The sequence below is a fragment of the Arachis hypogaea genome, chromosome 15 (genome assembly GCF_003086295.3).
Source record: "Arachis hypogaea cultivar Tifrunner chromosome 15, arahy.Tifrunner.gnm2.J5K5, whole genome shotgun sequence".
NCBI lineage: Eukaryota > Viridiplantae > Streptophyta > Magnoliopsida > Fabales > Fabaceae > Arachis > Arachis hypogaea.
This window is the reverse complement of record NC_092050.1, coordinates 14,471,669-14,485,797: the sequence shown is the minus strand read 5'-3', so window position 1 is coordinate 14,485,797 and position 14,129 is coordinate 14,471,669. Positions and strand designations below refer to the sequence as shown.

Genomic DNA, 14,129 nt, shown 5'->3' with positions numbered 1-14,129 from the left:
ATTTTTTAATTTTTTGAAGTTAATTGATTATTGTAGATTGATTATGTATGTTGGTTACTTGGTTCTGTTTGATTTGTGTTAGAATTTAGATTGTTGGTTGTTCAAATAATTTTAGGTTGTTGATTTCTGTTTAATTTAGATTGTTGATTTCTGTTTAATTTTTTAATCCATGTATGTTTGATACTTTGATTTCTGTTTGATTTTTGTATGCGGGCAGATGAGAACATGAACAAGACCACATATTTTTCTGTTTGATGACTTGATCTCTCGTTTCTTGATTTATTTTTTTATTTCTGTTCAGTTTGTTGATTATCCATTGTTGGTTGCTGTTGTATATTATTCTTAGTAGTTAGTGCCTTAGTGGATTGTTGTGTATTATTCTTGGAGATTAGTCATTTAGTCCTGGATCCTGGTTGATTAGGAATTTAGGATGGCTTCATCAAATACACCATCAGAAACACCAACTTCTCAGGAACAAGGATCAACTCCTGATCCTTCAATTGGAACCCAAAAAAATAGTAACAGAGGAAAAACTGATCCTGCATGGGGCCATTGTAAACAAGTTTTGGATAAAGGAAAAACTGCTTTGGTATGTATTTATTGCGAGAAGCTTATTAGAGGTGGAGGAATTAACCGGGTTAAGCATCATTTGGCTGGAAAAGGTGGAGATATTGAGGCATGTCGAAAGGTGTCAGCTGTGGTGAGACACCAATTCAATCAAAACATTGAAGATCTTCGAACCAAGAAAAGGAAAACTCAAGAAGAATATGCAGAAAGTTATGGTGCTTGTGATGACGTTGAAAGGGAATTTGATGAGATTGAACGTAATGAGATGTGACAACAACAAGCATCAAGAATTCCAACACCTAGCTCTAGAAAGGGAGTTGGAAAACAAGTCAAGGGATTACAATCCTTTTTTCCACCGGCAGCAACACCTGGAGCTCAACCAAGTATTAAAAGTGTTCTCCAAAGCAAAGAAATTGTGGAGAAGTGTGATATTGCTATTGCAAGATGGATGATGGATGCCTCTGTGCCATTCAATGCGGTTAATTCAGCTTATTATCAGCCGATGATTGATGCTATTGCAAACATGGGTGCAGGGTATAAAGGGCCAAATTACCAAAGAGTTCGTGGATATTTTGTTGAGTAAATTGGTTGAAGATGTAAAGAAGATGATTGAAGGTTATCGTGTGATTTGGAAACAAACTGGATGTACTATCATGGCTGATGGATGGACTGCTCGTTGTAGACGTACTTTAATTAATTTCTTAGTTTATTGCCCTAAAGGAACTGTTTTCCTAAAGTCAGTTGATGCTTCTCATATCTCGAAAACTACTGAGGCTTTGTTTAAGTTGCTTAGGGATGTTGTGTTATTTGTTGGTCCTGAGAATGTTGTACATGTAGTGACGGATAATGCTGCAAATTACGTTGCTGCTGGAAGGTTGTTGGAATCAGAGTTTCCTAGATTGTATTGGTTTCCTTGTGCGGCACATTGTATTAATCTGATGTTGCAGGATATTGGGAAGTTTGTGGAAGTGACTGAAACTGTGTCACAAGCTTTAATGATTACGAAATATATCTATAATCACTGCCATCCTTTGTACTTGATGAGGCAGTTCACAGGCGGCCGAGAAATACTTCGTCCAGCTCCAACTCGATTCGCCACTAATTTCATTGCTTTGCAAAGTATTTTGGCTCAAAAGGATGCATTGAGAGCTATGGTGACATCTAGAGAATGGACAAGTTCAGCTTACTCTAAAGAAGCCAAAGCAAAAAAGTTTGTGGATCAAGTCTTAGATTCTAAATTTTGGAATCAATGCACTGATATTGTTAAGCTTACGGAGTCACTTGTTCATGTATTGCGTATTGTGGATAGTGAAGATAGAGCTGCAATGGGTTTCCTTTATCAAGCTATGTATAAGGCTAGGGAAGACATGGTGAAGAGGTTTTAAAAAAGAAAGAGAGTTGTTGAACCTTATTTGAAGATTTTAGATTCACGTTGGGATTTACAACTTAAAAGAAACCTTCATGCTGCTGGTTATTGGTTAAATCCAGCTTTTCGATTTAATTCTGCAGAATTTGACAAGCACAAAGACACAATTTCTGGCCTACTAGATGTGATTGAGAGGTATGCTTACGGTGATGCTGATTTGATTACTAAATTGACAAGTGAGAAGAGAATCTTTAAGAATGCTGAAGGAGACTTTGGGAGACAGTCTGCAATACGTGAGCGAAGCACTGTGATGCCTGGTAAATTTTGTATTAAAATTAGTTTTTTATGATTGTAATATGTTTAAGATTTGATTTTTATGATTGTGATTGTTTTCTTTTTATGTTAAGATCAATGGTGGGAATCTTATGGATGTGGAGCACCAAACCTGCAAAAGTTAGCAATTCGTGTTTTAAGTCAAACTTGCAGTTCTTCAGGTTGTGAGCGTAACTGGAGCATTTTCGAACACATTCACTCAAAGAAAAGGAATCGGTTAGAGCATCAAAAGCTTAATGATCTTGTTTATGTTCACTACAACTTAAGGCTACAACAAAGGTACTTTTTATTATTCTTTCTTGAAGGCATTATTTAAAATTTTTAGTCATAATAAGAATAATCAAGTTAATTGATAATATAGGAACCGAATGAGAAAGCAAAGTTATGATCCAATTTGTCTTGATGCATTTGAGGATCATTCAGAATGGATAATGGAAGATTCACCACCATTTTTAACTCCTGAAGAAGTTGATGCTTTACGAAATGATCTTGCAAATATATCTCTTCAATCAGCTTTAGATGATTTGGGTATGTTGTTGTTAGGGATGATTTTGTAATGCTTTAACCAAATGTTTTGCCTTATTATTGATTATGATTTGTGAAACATTATTGAAATGCTAGATGAATTGAATCTGGAAGATGATCGAGATGATGGTGAAGCTAATAATACTTCTGTGGAAAATGCAAATCAGAATGAAACCAATCAGGATGTAGCTCCAGATTTGTCAGATGAAGAAAGATTTCCAGACTTTGAAGTTACTCCTTGGATATAATCCATGAATTGTTATTTTCATTATGTTAAATTGAGTTGTTCATGTAATAGACTAATAGTACTAAATTTTATGTTTATTTTCGTATTACTACTTATTTTTAGGATTTGAGATTTAATGTTTATTAAAATATTATTGGAGATATGTTTTTTAACTTTTAATTTTTAAGTTTTTAGCTATTTTATACATTTCTTATGTGGGACCGGGTTAACCGGTTCAACCAGTGACCCATCGGTTGAACCAGTGACCCAGTGACCCAGTAGCCTGACCGGTTCGATCACCGGTTCGGTTCTGACAACTATGCTTGTTCCAATCAAGTGCTATCGAAAACTCTGTCCGGAATAAGATGGTATTAGCAGATGTTGTTGTCTCGTTTCTGCACTTGCGGGTGATTGAACTAGCACCTGAATCAGCAGACCCAAAATAAGACGAGAAGGTACAGTTGTTGCTCCAAGAGTATGAGATAGCGTTTAAAGAGCTCGAGAACCTACCACCTACACGAGAGATTGTGCATGAAATCCAATTACAACGCGATGCTGCACCCATAAATGTCAGACCCTACTAGTATCCGCATTATCAAAAAAAGGAGATAGAAAAGTTAGTAGCCGAGATGTTGCACTCGGGGGTGATAAGGGAAAGTCACATTGTCTTTTCAAGCTTGGTACTATTGGTTCGGAAAAAAGACGATAGTTGGCGATTTTGGGTGGACTATCTGATAAACCACTATTTTATGGTTTATCTTGTGTTTAATTGAGTGGTTTCATCAAGTCTTCACCCATGTATTCATACTAATTGCATGAATTTACAATTCCTTCCTAGTCTTATTTTATGATTGAAAAGTTGCTTCCTAGAGATCTTTAATTAGTATATTTTAATTCTCCTTTATACCATTCGATGTTGTGAAGCGTGTGTTAAGTGTTTCAGGCTTTGTAGGGCAGGAATGACTTAGAAAATGGAGAGGAAGCTTGCAAAAATGGAAGGAACACAAGAAACTAAGGAGATGACCAGCGAGCATCGACGCGCACACATGGCTCACGCGAGCGTGCGGAATGGAGAAAATTGCAGTGATGCGTGTGCGTGCCTGACGCGTACGCGTGGAATGGAGTTTTGCAAGATGACACGCACGCATGGACGACGCGTACGCGTGACAAGAAAATTCGCCAAATGACGCGCACGCGTGACTGAAGCGTACGCGTGACCTGCACGATCTGCAAAATTAACAGAAAATGCTGGGGGCAATTTTGGGCCGCGTTTTGACCCAGTTTTTGGCCCAAAAACATATAATAAAGCCAAGGAACAAGCAGAGACTCAACACACAGAAACATACACATTCACACATTCTCATTAGGATAGTTTTTAGGTTTTTAGATCTGAATCTAGAGAGAAACTACTCTTCCACTAGGTTCTGTTTACATTCATAGTTTCATAGTTTATCGCTTTTGATTTTGGATACTGAAGAGTCATCACCTCCGTTGAAGATACTATTCTAGTTTGTTTCCTTACTTACTCTTTTATTTATTCCATATTCTTAATTCTTATTTAGAGTAGTAATTGGATTATTTTCATGGATTGTTAGTGAAAAGGATTACTTTTATCTTTAATTAATTTTCAAAGCTTTATTTTATTCAATTCATCATGTCTTCTTTTTATATTTCTACAAGCGTTATATTCATGTCAATGGAGTAGATTCCCTACTTGACATTGGGGTTGATTAAAAGGAGACACTTGAGTTGGAAGGCTTAAGTGATGGTTAAATTGGAAGTTGTTGGCTAGTTCTGTATTTACTAACACTAGACCTTCCCAAGGGAGAGGACTAGGATTTGCGAATAAGAGTTAGCTTAATCACTTGAATTTCCTTTATTTAGTAAGGGTTAACTAAGTGAAAACAACAACCTTTTTGATACTACACTTAAGAGATCCCAACAAGGATAGAACTTCCGATTAATCATTCCCCCAGTCAAGGCTTTTTATTTAGAATATTATAAATCTCTTTTAATTTTCATTGCACTAAATTACAATTGTTTATTTTCTATTATTCAACTCTCAAAACTCTCGAAAACTCCTGATTAATAAATTAGCACTCTTTCTAGCAACTCGTTGGGAAACGACCTGGGATTCATACTCCCAGTATTTTTATTCTAAACTTTTTTTGTGACAACCTTTCTAAATTGATAAGGCAGATTTTAGCTAGTTAAGAGCTATACTCGCAACACTGTTTTATTATATTATAATCCCTTAATTGGTCTAACTTTCGTCACTCGTCACTATCACACCTTGAATGCTATCATAGTTAAAGATAAATTCCTCATTTCTACCATTGATGAAATCTTAGATGAGTTATATGGTCCAACCTATTTCTCAAAAATTGACTTACTCTCAGATTGCCATAAGATTTTGGTGCGGGATGCTGACATTTCCAAGACAGCTTTCCGTACTCATTTGGGGCATTATGAGTTTATGGTCATGCTCTTCAGCCTTACTAATGCTTCATTCACCTTCCAAGCCGTGATGAATAAGGTGTTTGGCCTCCATTTGTAGAAGTTTATTGCCGTCTTCTTCGATGATATCCTCATCTATAGTAGGTCCCGCGAGGAACATTAAACCCACTTGAGAACTACTTTGGCCGTGCTACAAAAGCAACATTGCGTCGCCAAGTTATCGAAGTGTACCTTTTGCCAAGAACAGGTGGAATATCTTGTCTATGTAGTGAGTAAAGCAGGAGTCGAGGTTGACAATTCCAAGATTAGTGCCATTATTGAGTGACCTAAACCTACCAACCTGAAGCAATTGCGGGGATTTCTGGGTCTTACTGGGTACTATCGAAGATTTGTGGCCAAATATGTCCACTTTGTGGCCCGCTAACTGAATTGCTCAAAGACAATAACTTTCACTTTGGCCTGATGCTGATGTTGCATTTGAAAAATTGAAATTGGCTTTCATACATACTCCAGTATTGGCATTACCGTATTTTACACAACCCTTCGTTGTTGAAACTGATGCCTCGGCTCATGGCATTGGTGCAGTCCTCTCCCAGCAAGGATATCCCATTGCTTATTTTAGCAAAAAATCTCAATAGTAGATTAAAGGTTACTTTAGCCTATGTCCATGAATTATATCCAATTACAGAAGCAGTAGCTAAATGGAGGCATCACTTGCTTGGGCATCGCTTTTGCATCAAGACGAATCATCAAGGCTTGCGTGAGTTGATGACCCAAGTGGTATTAACCCCTGATCAGTAGGTTTACCTTACCAAGTTATTAGGGTATGACTTCAAAGTAGTGTATAGGTCCGGCAAGACCAACCTAGCGGCAGATGCTCTGTCTTGGCAAGGGGAAGAAGTCTAGGAAGCTCAGTTTCAAGCCTTTTCAACAATCCAGTCATCCCTTATTCCTATATTGTGGTGCGCCTCTGCATTGGATAAAAAAACTCAGTTAATGTCTTAATGGTTACTCAACACGATCAAGGAGCTTTAACCCCCCGATTTTTAGTTCCAAGAAGGACTCATGACTTACCGTGGTAGAATTTGGGTTCTGAATTCTGAGAACCTTCGCGCCTAGCTACTTAAGGAATTCCATTTGACTCCCATGGCAGGGCATCAAGGTGAGCTTAAAACTTTCAAGGCCCTTAGTAGTGTGTTCTTTTGGCCAGAACTCCGTCACCACCTTCACAAGTTCATATAGGAGTGTGAGGTTTACCAAGCCACAAATATTCTCCCACAAAGGCAACAGGCCTTCTTCATCCCTTATCGTTGCCCCCAAGTCCTTGGGTGGAGTTTTCAATAGATTTCATTGTGAAACTTTCGAAATTCGTTGGCTATTTGGCTATCATGGTGGTTGTCAACCATTTTAGCAAGATAGTGCATTCTGAGCCCTTATGGCTGGGTTTTACAGCATGTTCAGTGGCTAAAGTTTTTATCACTCTAGTGGTTAAGCTTCATGGGTTTCCTTCCTCTATTGTCTCTGATCGGGATCCCATCTTCCACAGTAAATTCTGGCACAATTTATTCGAACATAGCATAACTCATTTGCACTATAGCACTGCTTACCATCCCCAAAGTGATGGTCAAACAGAAGTTACCAGTCGCTCGTTGGAACAATACCTACGCGCTTTCACCCACTCTCGCCATAGCTGTGGGTTTCGTTTTTGCCGTGGACCGAATTCTGCTACAACAACTCATTCTATTATGTGATTCAAATGACTCCCCATGTGGCATTCCATGGTTTTCTTGTGAACTTACCACCGGGGTATATTGTAGGAACTTCGCCGATTCTAAAAGTAGATGCTTTTCTACGCACCCCGTGAGATACTCAATGACGAGTTAGGCTTATACTTGCATCAAGCCCACAGTCGCATGAAAAAGCAAGACTATAAGCATCGCCATGACCAATAGTTCAAGGAAGGGGATTTGGATTTTATTGAAAGTGAAACTATATCGCCAAGTTACCTTATTCCACAAAGAACATCTGAAGTTGGGAAGATGATTTTTTGGACCATATAAGATTCAGTGTTCCACATTTCCATGTTGAAGCGTTTCCATGGGGACTCACCAACGGCGCCTCCTGTGCTAGTGGCTACACCATCGGCATTCCAACCGCTCCTGACGGCCATCATTGCTCGCCGCTCTGTGATGAGGGAAGGAATTTTCGTTGAGAAAGTGATAGTTAATTGGGAGGAGATGCCTTGTGAGGAGACTTCATGGATAGACTATGAGGAGTTATAGAGGATGTTTTCTGATTTAGACCATGAGGACAAAGTCATTGTAGGGGGATAGTTGATGCAGTCACTATGACTCCAGGCCCAACTCAAGAGAGCACAACTGAACTGGAAGAAAAAACAGATGGGAAAATAGGCCAATGACTAGAGAAAAGAGAGAAAAAAGAGCCCTATATTGGATTAAGGACTACCTAATGACTAAGTAAGTGTGGGTGCATAGTAGTAAAAAAGAAGAGAGTTAGTTAGAATCTGTAAAGGATATATGAGAAAGAAAGGGAGAGAGAGGTAAAAATCAATTTAGTTGTTATGAGTGGAGACGTGGAGTGTTCACTCCGTGAACTCAAAAGGCAGAAAAATTGTTAGAAGCTTTCTGTTATTTCAAATTCAATAAACTATACTTTATCCGTTTCTTCCTTTACCTTAATTCAATTACTACTTCTCAATTTTTTCTTCTATTTTGCTGTTCGAGTAACAATTTCAGTTTGACCCTCGTTAAAATTAGAGGAGCACAAGCAGTCTTGATCATATTCGACCATAAGGATGTACATATGTATATACGACCCAATTTTTATAGTTTTTTCTAGTTCTCATTTTGAAAATAGATCACTGAGAATGCAACTACAACAGCCTATAAACCTGCACTTGATTCTTTACTGACATTCAGATTAAATAGCAGTGAATAAGAACCTTGTAGTACGCAAACCTGATCATGAACCAAGCATATTGACCACATGCAAATCAACATAACCAGCCACTCAGATCCCTTCCATTCAATAGATACTACAGTCGTAAAAATTGATGTCATTTATAAAAATGGCAATAAAGTCTGTCTCACGTAAAGAATGTTGAGTAAGGAATTATTATATTACCTTCGATGGATATCTCAAGGGCTTCTTCAGGTCCTCTTGTCCATTTTAGTATCTTTTTTGCTCCATACATGCTATATGCAAAATCTTCTAATTTACGGCATATATATTTATAAGGTAAAACATAAAGGGTAAAAAATAAGGGAAAGGTATTATCTACTGCATAAAACCATGCATCTTTCTATAGTAACCATCTCGAGTTGGGAAGCACTCCAGAACCGATATATGCAACAATTAGGAAATAATACTTATTAAGGCAAATGTCAAACGAGGCACTAAAATCCTCATAATTTAGAAGCGTGGATGCATTACTGTATTTAATTGGAAAAATTATTAAGTTATTATTGTTCATGAAAGATTGACTTATAGGATTAGCAGTTTGGGCCTTTTCGAATTGCTCTGTCCTTAAAGGGCAGAACTTAAAATGAACATATATATATATATATATATATATATATATATATATATATATATATATATATATATATATATATATATATATATATATCAATTTGAATTGGTTGAGTGATAAGTTCACTTGTACGTTTAAGCAAGTGTCATAAATTTAAATCTCCCTATATATCAATTCATTAGCGACAGATTAGTTAGGGATACTGTATAAACAAAAAAAATAACATGCAAGCAAACAAAATGAGTGTTTTCTATAATAGAGAGGAAAAATAGTAAAAATAAATAAAAATTCTTTTTGTTATATAGTTAAATCTATTATATATTACTAATTTTACAACTAAAATGTGTTACATGTTACTTTCTCATTGCAATTAAAATCAAATCTTTCTCTCCAAAAATAAAAAGTTCTCCCCTTCTCTCTCTCTTTCTCTATCTTTCTCATTCTTTCACTTACTTTATCTCTCTTATATATCATTATTAATGACTAATTACGAATTTGACAATCAAAATATACAACATAACATTTTTTAATTACATTAAAATTAAATTAAAATTAAAATTAAAATATTAAAAATAAAATATAACTATATTATATATTATATTTATATATTACTAACTAATTTAATAATTAAAATGTGTCACATGAAACTCTCTTATTAAAATTTAGAGAAAATATTTTCCTCCAAAATTAGTAAACATCCCTCTTACATTCTCTTATCTACCTCTCCTTTTTTTTCTATTTCTTTCTATCCTTCCCACTCTATATATAATTTATAATTTATATTTTATATTAGTAAATTGATAAATCAAAATGTGTCACTAAATATTTTTTTATTATAATAAAATAAAATTTTTTCTTCCAAAATTAACAAACTCCCTCTTTCGTTCTTTTTCTTTATCTTTCTCTCTCTTTTCTCACATTCTTTATTTTTCTCTACCTTTCTATTCTACAAAAAATAAAATTAACAACATAATATAATTTAAATAAAAAATATTATTATATATGCATATTTTTTGTTTAGTTTTAAATTTTTATTTATCTTTTCAATCTAAATTTTTACTTCTTTTTCTTCAAATATTTATTACATATAATTTTAAAAAAATACTAATATTATAATTAAAGATTATAATCAAGATTCAATTGTTTTAAAAAAATAAATTGGGAGTTAATTTTAATAAATATCAGTATAACTTTTTTTATGCTAATATCTAATTATATTTTTATATATATAGAAAAAATATTTTTTTTAAATAGCAAGCATAAAAATTAATTATTTTTATTTGTATAACAGACTTAACATCTAATCAAATATAAAAATACTATAAATTTTTTGTGGCATAATCTATAATATCAGGACCGACGTAATTTTAAAAAATTTATATTCCCATAATATTATTACGTGTAAAAATACTAGTACCTATCTAACAGTTAAATACCTATCTAATAAAATAAAATGTGTCATTTTATTTATTTTTATTAATTTTTTAAGATAAATTATATTTTTTTATTTTCTTTACACAAAAACTTGTTCATCGTCGAATTGACCAATCCAATAAAATCTTACGAGTCAACTCCCAGGCTCCTTGCAATGAATCATAAATTCATAATGCGGTTGGTAGAAGCAAAAGTTATCAGCAAGTTCTCGACTTCTCGCCGCACAATCAATATAGAAGCTCTTTTACAAAAGTTTTTTTTTGTTGTTTAATAAAAATAATATTCGTATATTAAAATCAGTTACTAAAATTAGCCATTAATGTATTTATATATAAATATATGTGTAGTTTAATTTATTTTTAATATGTATTTATATTTCAATATGTACTTTATACTGGTGGTTAACTTTAGTGGCTGATTTTGGTGTACATGTAGTATAATTGGTTATTTAAACAGGGCTAACTGTCACGGTAAATTTTAGAAGGTTAGATTTAACAGTATTTTTATAGTTTTTGGAGTGTTTGAGAATGCTTTAGATGGTTTTGGAACGTTCTAGAATGTCCTAGAAGGTCCTAGAATATCGTAGGAGGTTCTAAAAGACTCTGGAAGGTCATAGAGTATTCTAGAAGAGTATGGATGTATATAGGAGTATGAAGAGTAGTATGAAATAATTTAGAAGTATTTAGAAAGTTGTGGTAGAATAGATATTTATAACAAAGGTTTCGGATGATTAATCTGGAGTGTCGATTAGATTTAATCCTAACAATTCATTAAGGAGGTGGATGGCTATAAATATGAGGTGAGAGTTAGAGTTTGAGAATGTGAGTCATGTATGAGTCATTTGTAACAAACACTTGAGCAATAAAAATTTTTTTCCACCAAAACTTTCTTTCTCTTGTATTCTTAGCTTTCTTGTTAAGTATTGAGGGTTAGGCTGACTTGGTCTTAGCTTAAGAGGTTGAGTAAGTCTGAGTGCCGGCACGATAGCATTGGAGTGTGTTTAAGATCGTGACAATTTGGCATCAGAGCCTGGTTCGAGAGGGAGCACAAGTGGTTTGTGGGTATGGCTTCTAGTGTAACCATGGAGCATGTTCAGTCTCAAAGGGGAAGGAACGTTATTCCTTCTCAATGGGGAGGCAAGAAGGCCTGTTCTTCAAGTGAGCCTAAAGGTAAGGACTCTAATTTCTTAGAAGATAGAGTTTCTATGTTGGAGAATGTTCTATCCTCTATGGATGAGCGCTTCCAAAGGATATAACATGACAAGGAGACCCTCGAGACTCACATGTTAAGAGAACTAGATGCTTTCAAAGAAAGCATGCCCCAAATCGAAGAAAAGCTTGAGAATTCCTTGAAGCTATTTGAGGAAGTTTGAGTTTGGTTCGAGGAGGCAAAATCTCGACCAATCATTATAAGGGAGACGACAAAGATTGATCTCCCAAAGCCAAAGGAGTTAAAGGGAGTGAGGGACGCTCAAGAGGTGGAGAACTTCCTATGGCAAATGGAGAGGTACTTTGAAGGCCAAGGGGTGGTCGAAGAAGCAAGAAAGATACGCACTGCAACTCTCTACCTTTCTGATAATGCTACTTTGTGGTGGAGGAGAAAATGCATAGATATAGAGAAGGGTACTTGCAACATAGCCACATGGAAAGATTTCAAAAGGGAGTTGAAAAGACAATTCTTTCCTGAGAATGTGGTTTATGAAGCAAGGAAGAATTTGAGGGAGTTGAAGCACAAGAGTATAATTAGTAACTACGTAAAAGAGTTCACTACTCTCACGCTTCAAATCCCCAACTTAGCATTAGAGGATGCATTGTTCTTCTTCGTTGATGGACTCCAACCTTGGGCAAAGCAAGAACTACAAAGAAGAAATGTTAAGGATGTCGACGAGGCCATCGTGGTGGCCGAATCACTCACTGAATATTATAGCGGAGACTCTAAACCCAAGTCTTCCTCCAAGCCTAGTTCTACTAAAGGTGAGGGAGACAAGGAAAAGAGTTTCTCAAGTGAGAAAGAAGGCAAATACTCTTCAAAGAAAGAGTACGAGAAAAAAAAAGAAGGCTTCCGTGTCCAAAGGAGGATGTTTCGTGTGCAAGGGACCACACCAAATGAAGGACTGTCCCAAGCTAGGGACTCTGACATCTATCACCGAAGAACGAGATGCTCAATTGCAAGTAACTGAGTGTGTTGGGTCTATCCAACAGATGAATGTTGTAAAGGACAAAAAGGCAAGCACTGTAGAAATGAAAGGCTTGATGTATGTAAAAGCCTTTATCAATGAAAAACCCATCATGACTATGATCGACACTGGTGCTACACATAACTTCATCACGCTTGATGAAGAAAAGAGGCTTGAGTTGAAGCTCACTGAAAAGAATGGTTGGTTCAAACCCGTGAATACCAAGGGTGAACCCCTCAAGGGAGTAGCAAAAGGGGTTGAGATGACTCTTGGTTCTTGGAAGGACCTTGTGGATTTCTCAATAGCACCCATGGATGATTTCAAAATAGTCATCGGACTCGATTTACAAAGGAAGGCAAATATAATACCTATGCCATACTACGAAATAATATTCATCATGGAGAAAGGGTATCCATGAATGGTCCCTACAGTCTCTAAAGTAGGAGGACCACCGATACTCTCTGCTATGCAACTCAAGAAAGGGTTTAAGAAGGGAGAGATTACATATTTAGCTCTATTACAAGAGGAGTCAACATCTGAAAGAAAAGACGTTCCTCCCGAAATCAAAGAATTCCTTGAAGAAAATAAGGATGTGATGCCTCCCGAGTTGCCAAAACAACTACCACCTAGGAGGAAGGTGGGCCACAAGATCAAATTGGAGTCAGGACGCCTGCCTCAACACCTTATAGGATGGCACCGCCAGAACTTGAGGAGTTGAAGAAGCAACTCAAGGATTTGCTAGATGCTGGATTCATCTGTCTATCGAAGGCACCTTATGGCGCACCAGTCTTGTTCCAAAAAAAGCATGATGGTTCGCTGAGACTATGCATTGACTATCGAGCACCTAACAAGGTAACCATCAAGAACAAATACCCTATTCCTTTGATAGCTGATTTGTTTGATCAACTTGGTAGAGCCAAGTGGTTCTCAAAGCTGGATTTGAGGTCAGGATATCACCAAGTAAGGATTGCCGATGGTGTTGAGCCTAAGACCACGTGTGTCACGAGGTATGGATCATATGAGTGGTTGGTGATGCCTTTTGGCTTGACCAATGCTCCTGCGATCTTCTGTACCTTGATGAACGAGATCTTTTGACCTTACCTTGATCGATTTGTAGTGGTCTACTTGGATGATATTGTTGTCTATAGCAATACTTTGGAGGAACATGTAGAACACTTCCGAACCATGTTTAAGATCTTATGAGAGAATAATCTATATGTAAAGAAGAAAAAGTGTTCCTTTGCAAGGGACGAAGTCCACTTCTTGGGACATATCATTAAAGATGGAACTCTCTGTATGGATCAAGGAAATGTGAAGGCTATCAAAGAATGGGAGCTGCCAAACAAGGTATCAGAATTGAGGTTATTCCTTGGGTTGGCTAATTACTATCCGAGGTTTATCAAATGATACTCTGCCAAGGCTGCAACACTGACTGATATTCTCAAGAAAAATCACTCTTGAGAATGGTCAAAGGAGTGTCAAAAGGCTTTTG

General features: G+C 36.1%; 1 protein-coding gene across 1 annotated transcript; it reads left to right on the top strand.

The window, feature by feature from the left end:
• Nucleotides 1-430: 430 nt before the first annotated feature.
• LOC112747961 (uncharacterized) lies at nt 431-3,039 on the top strand. Its single transcript, XM_025796171.1, has 7 exons — nt 431-824; nt 930-1,045; nt 1,101-1,945; nt 2,021-2,250; nt 2,341-2,545; nt 2,628-2,794; nt 2,888-3,039. Exons 1-7 carry the CDS (start codon nt 431-433, stop codon nt 3,037-3,039), a joined length of 2,109 nt encoding a protein of 702 aa, XP_025651956.1.
• Nucleotides 3,040-14,129: the final 11,090 nt, after the last annotated feature.

What these genes read in the sequence shown, in the direction of transcription:
- LOC112747961 (XM_025796171.1), top strand. Translation starts at nt 431, where the DNA reads ATGGCTTCATCAAATACACCATCAGAAACACCAACTTCTCAGGAACAA. An exon ending in CCTCTGTGCCATTCAATGCG is followed by an intron (nt 1,046 to 1,100) that starts GTTAATTCAGCT and finishes ACATGGGTGCAG; the next exon opens with GGTATAAAGGGCCAAATTAC. An exon ending in ATCAGCTTTAGATGATTTGG is followed by an intron (nt 2,795 to 2,887) that starts GTATGTTGTTGT and finishes TTGAAATGCTAG; the next exon opens with ATGAATTGAATCTGGAAGAT.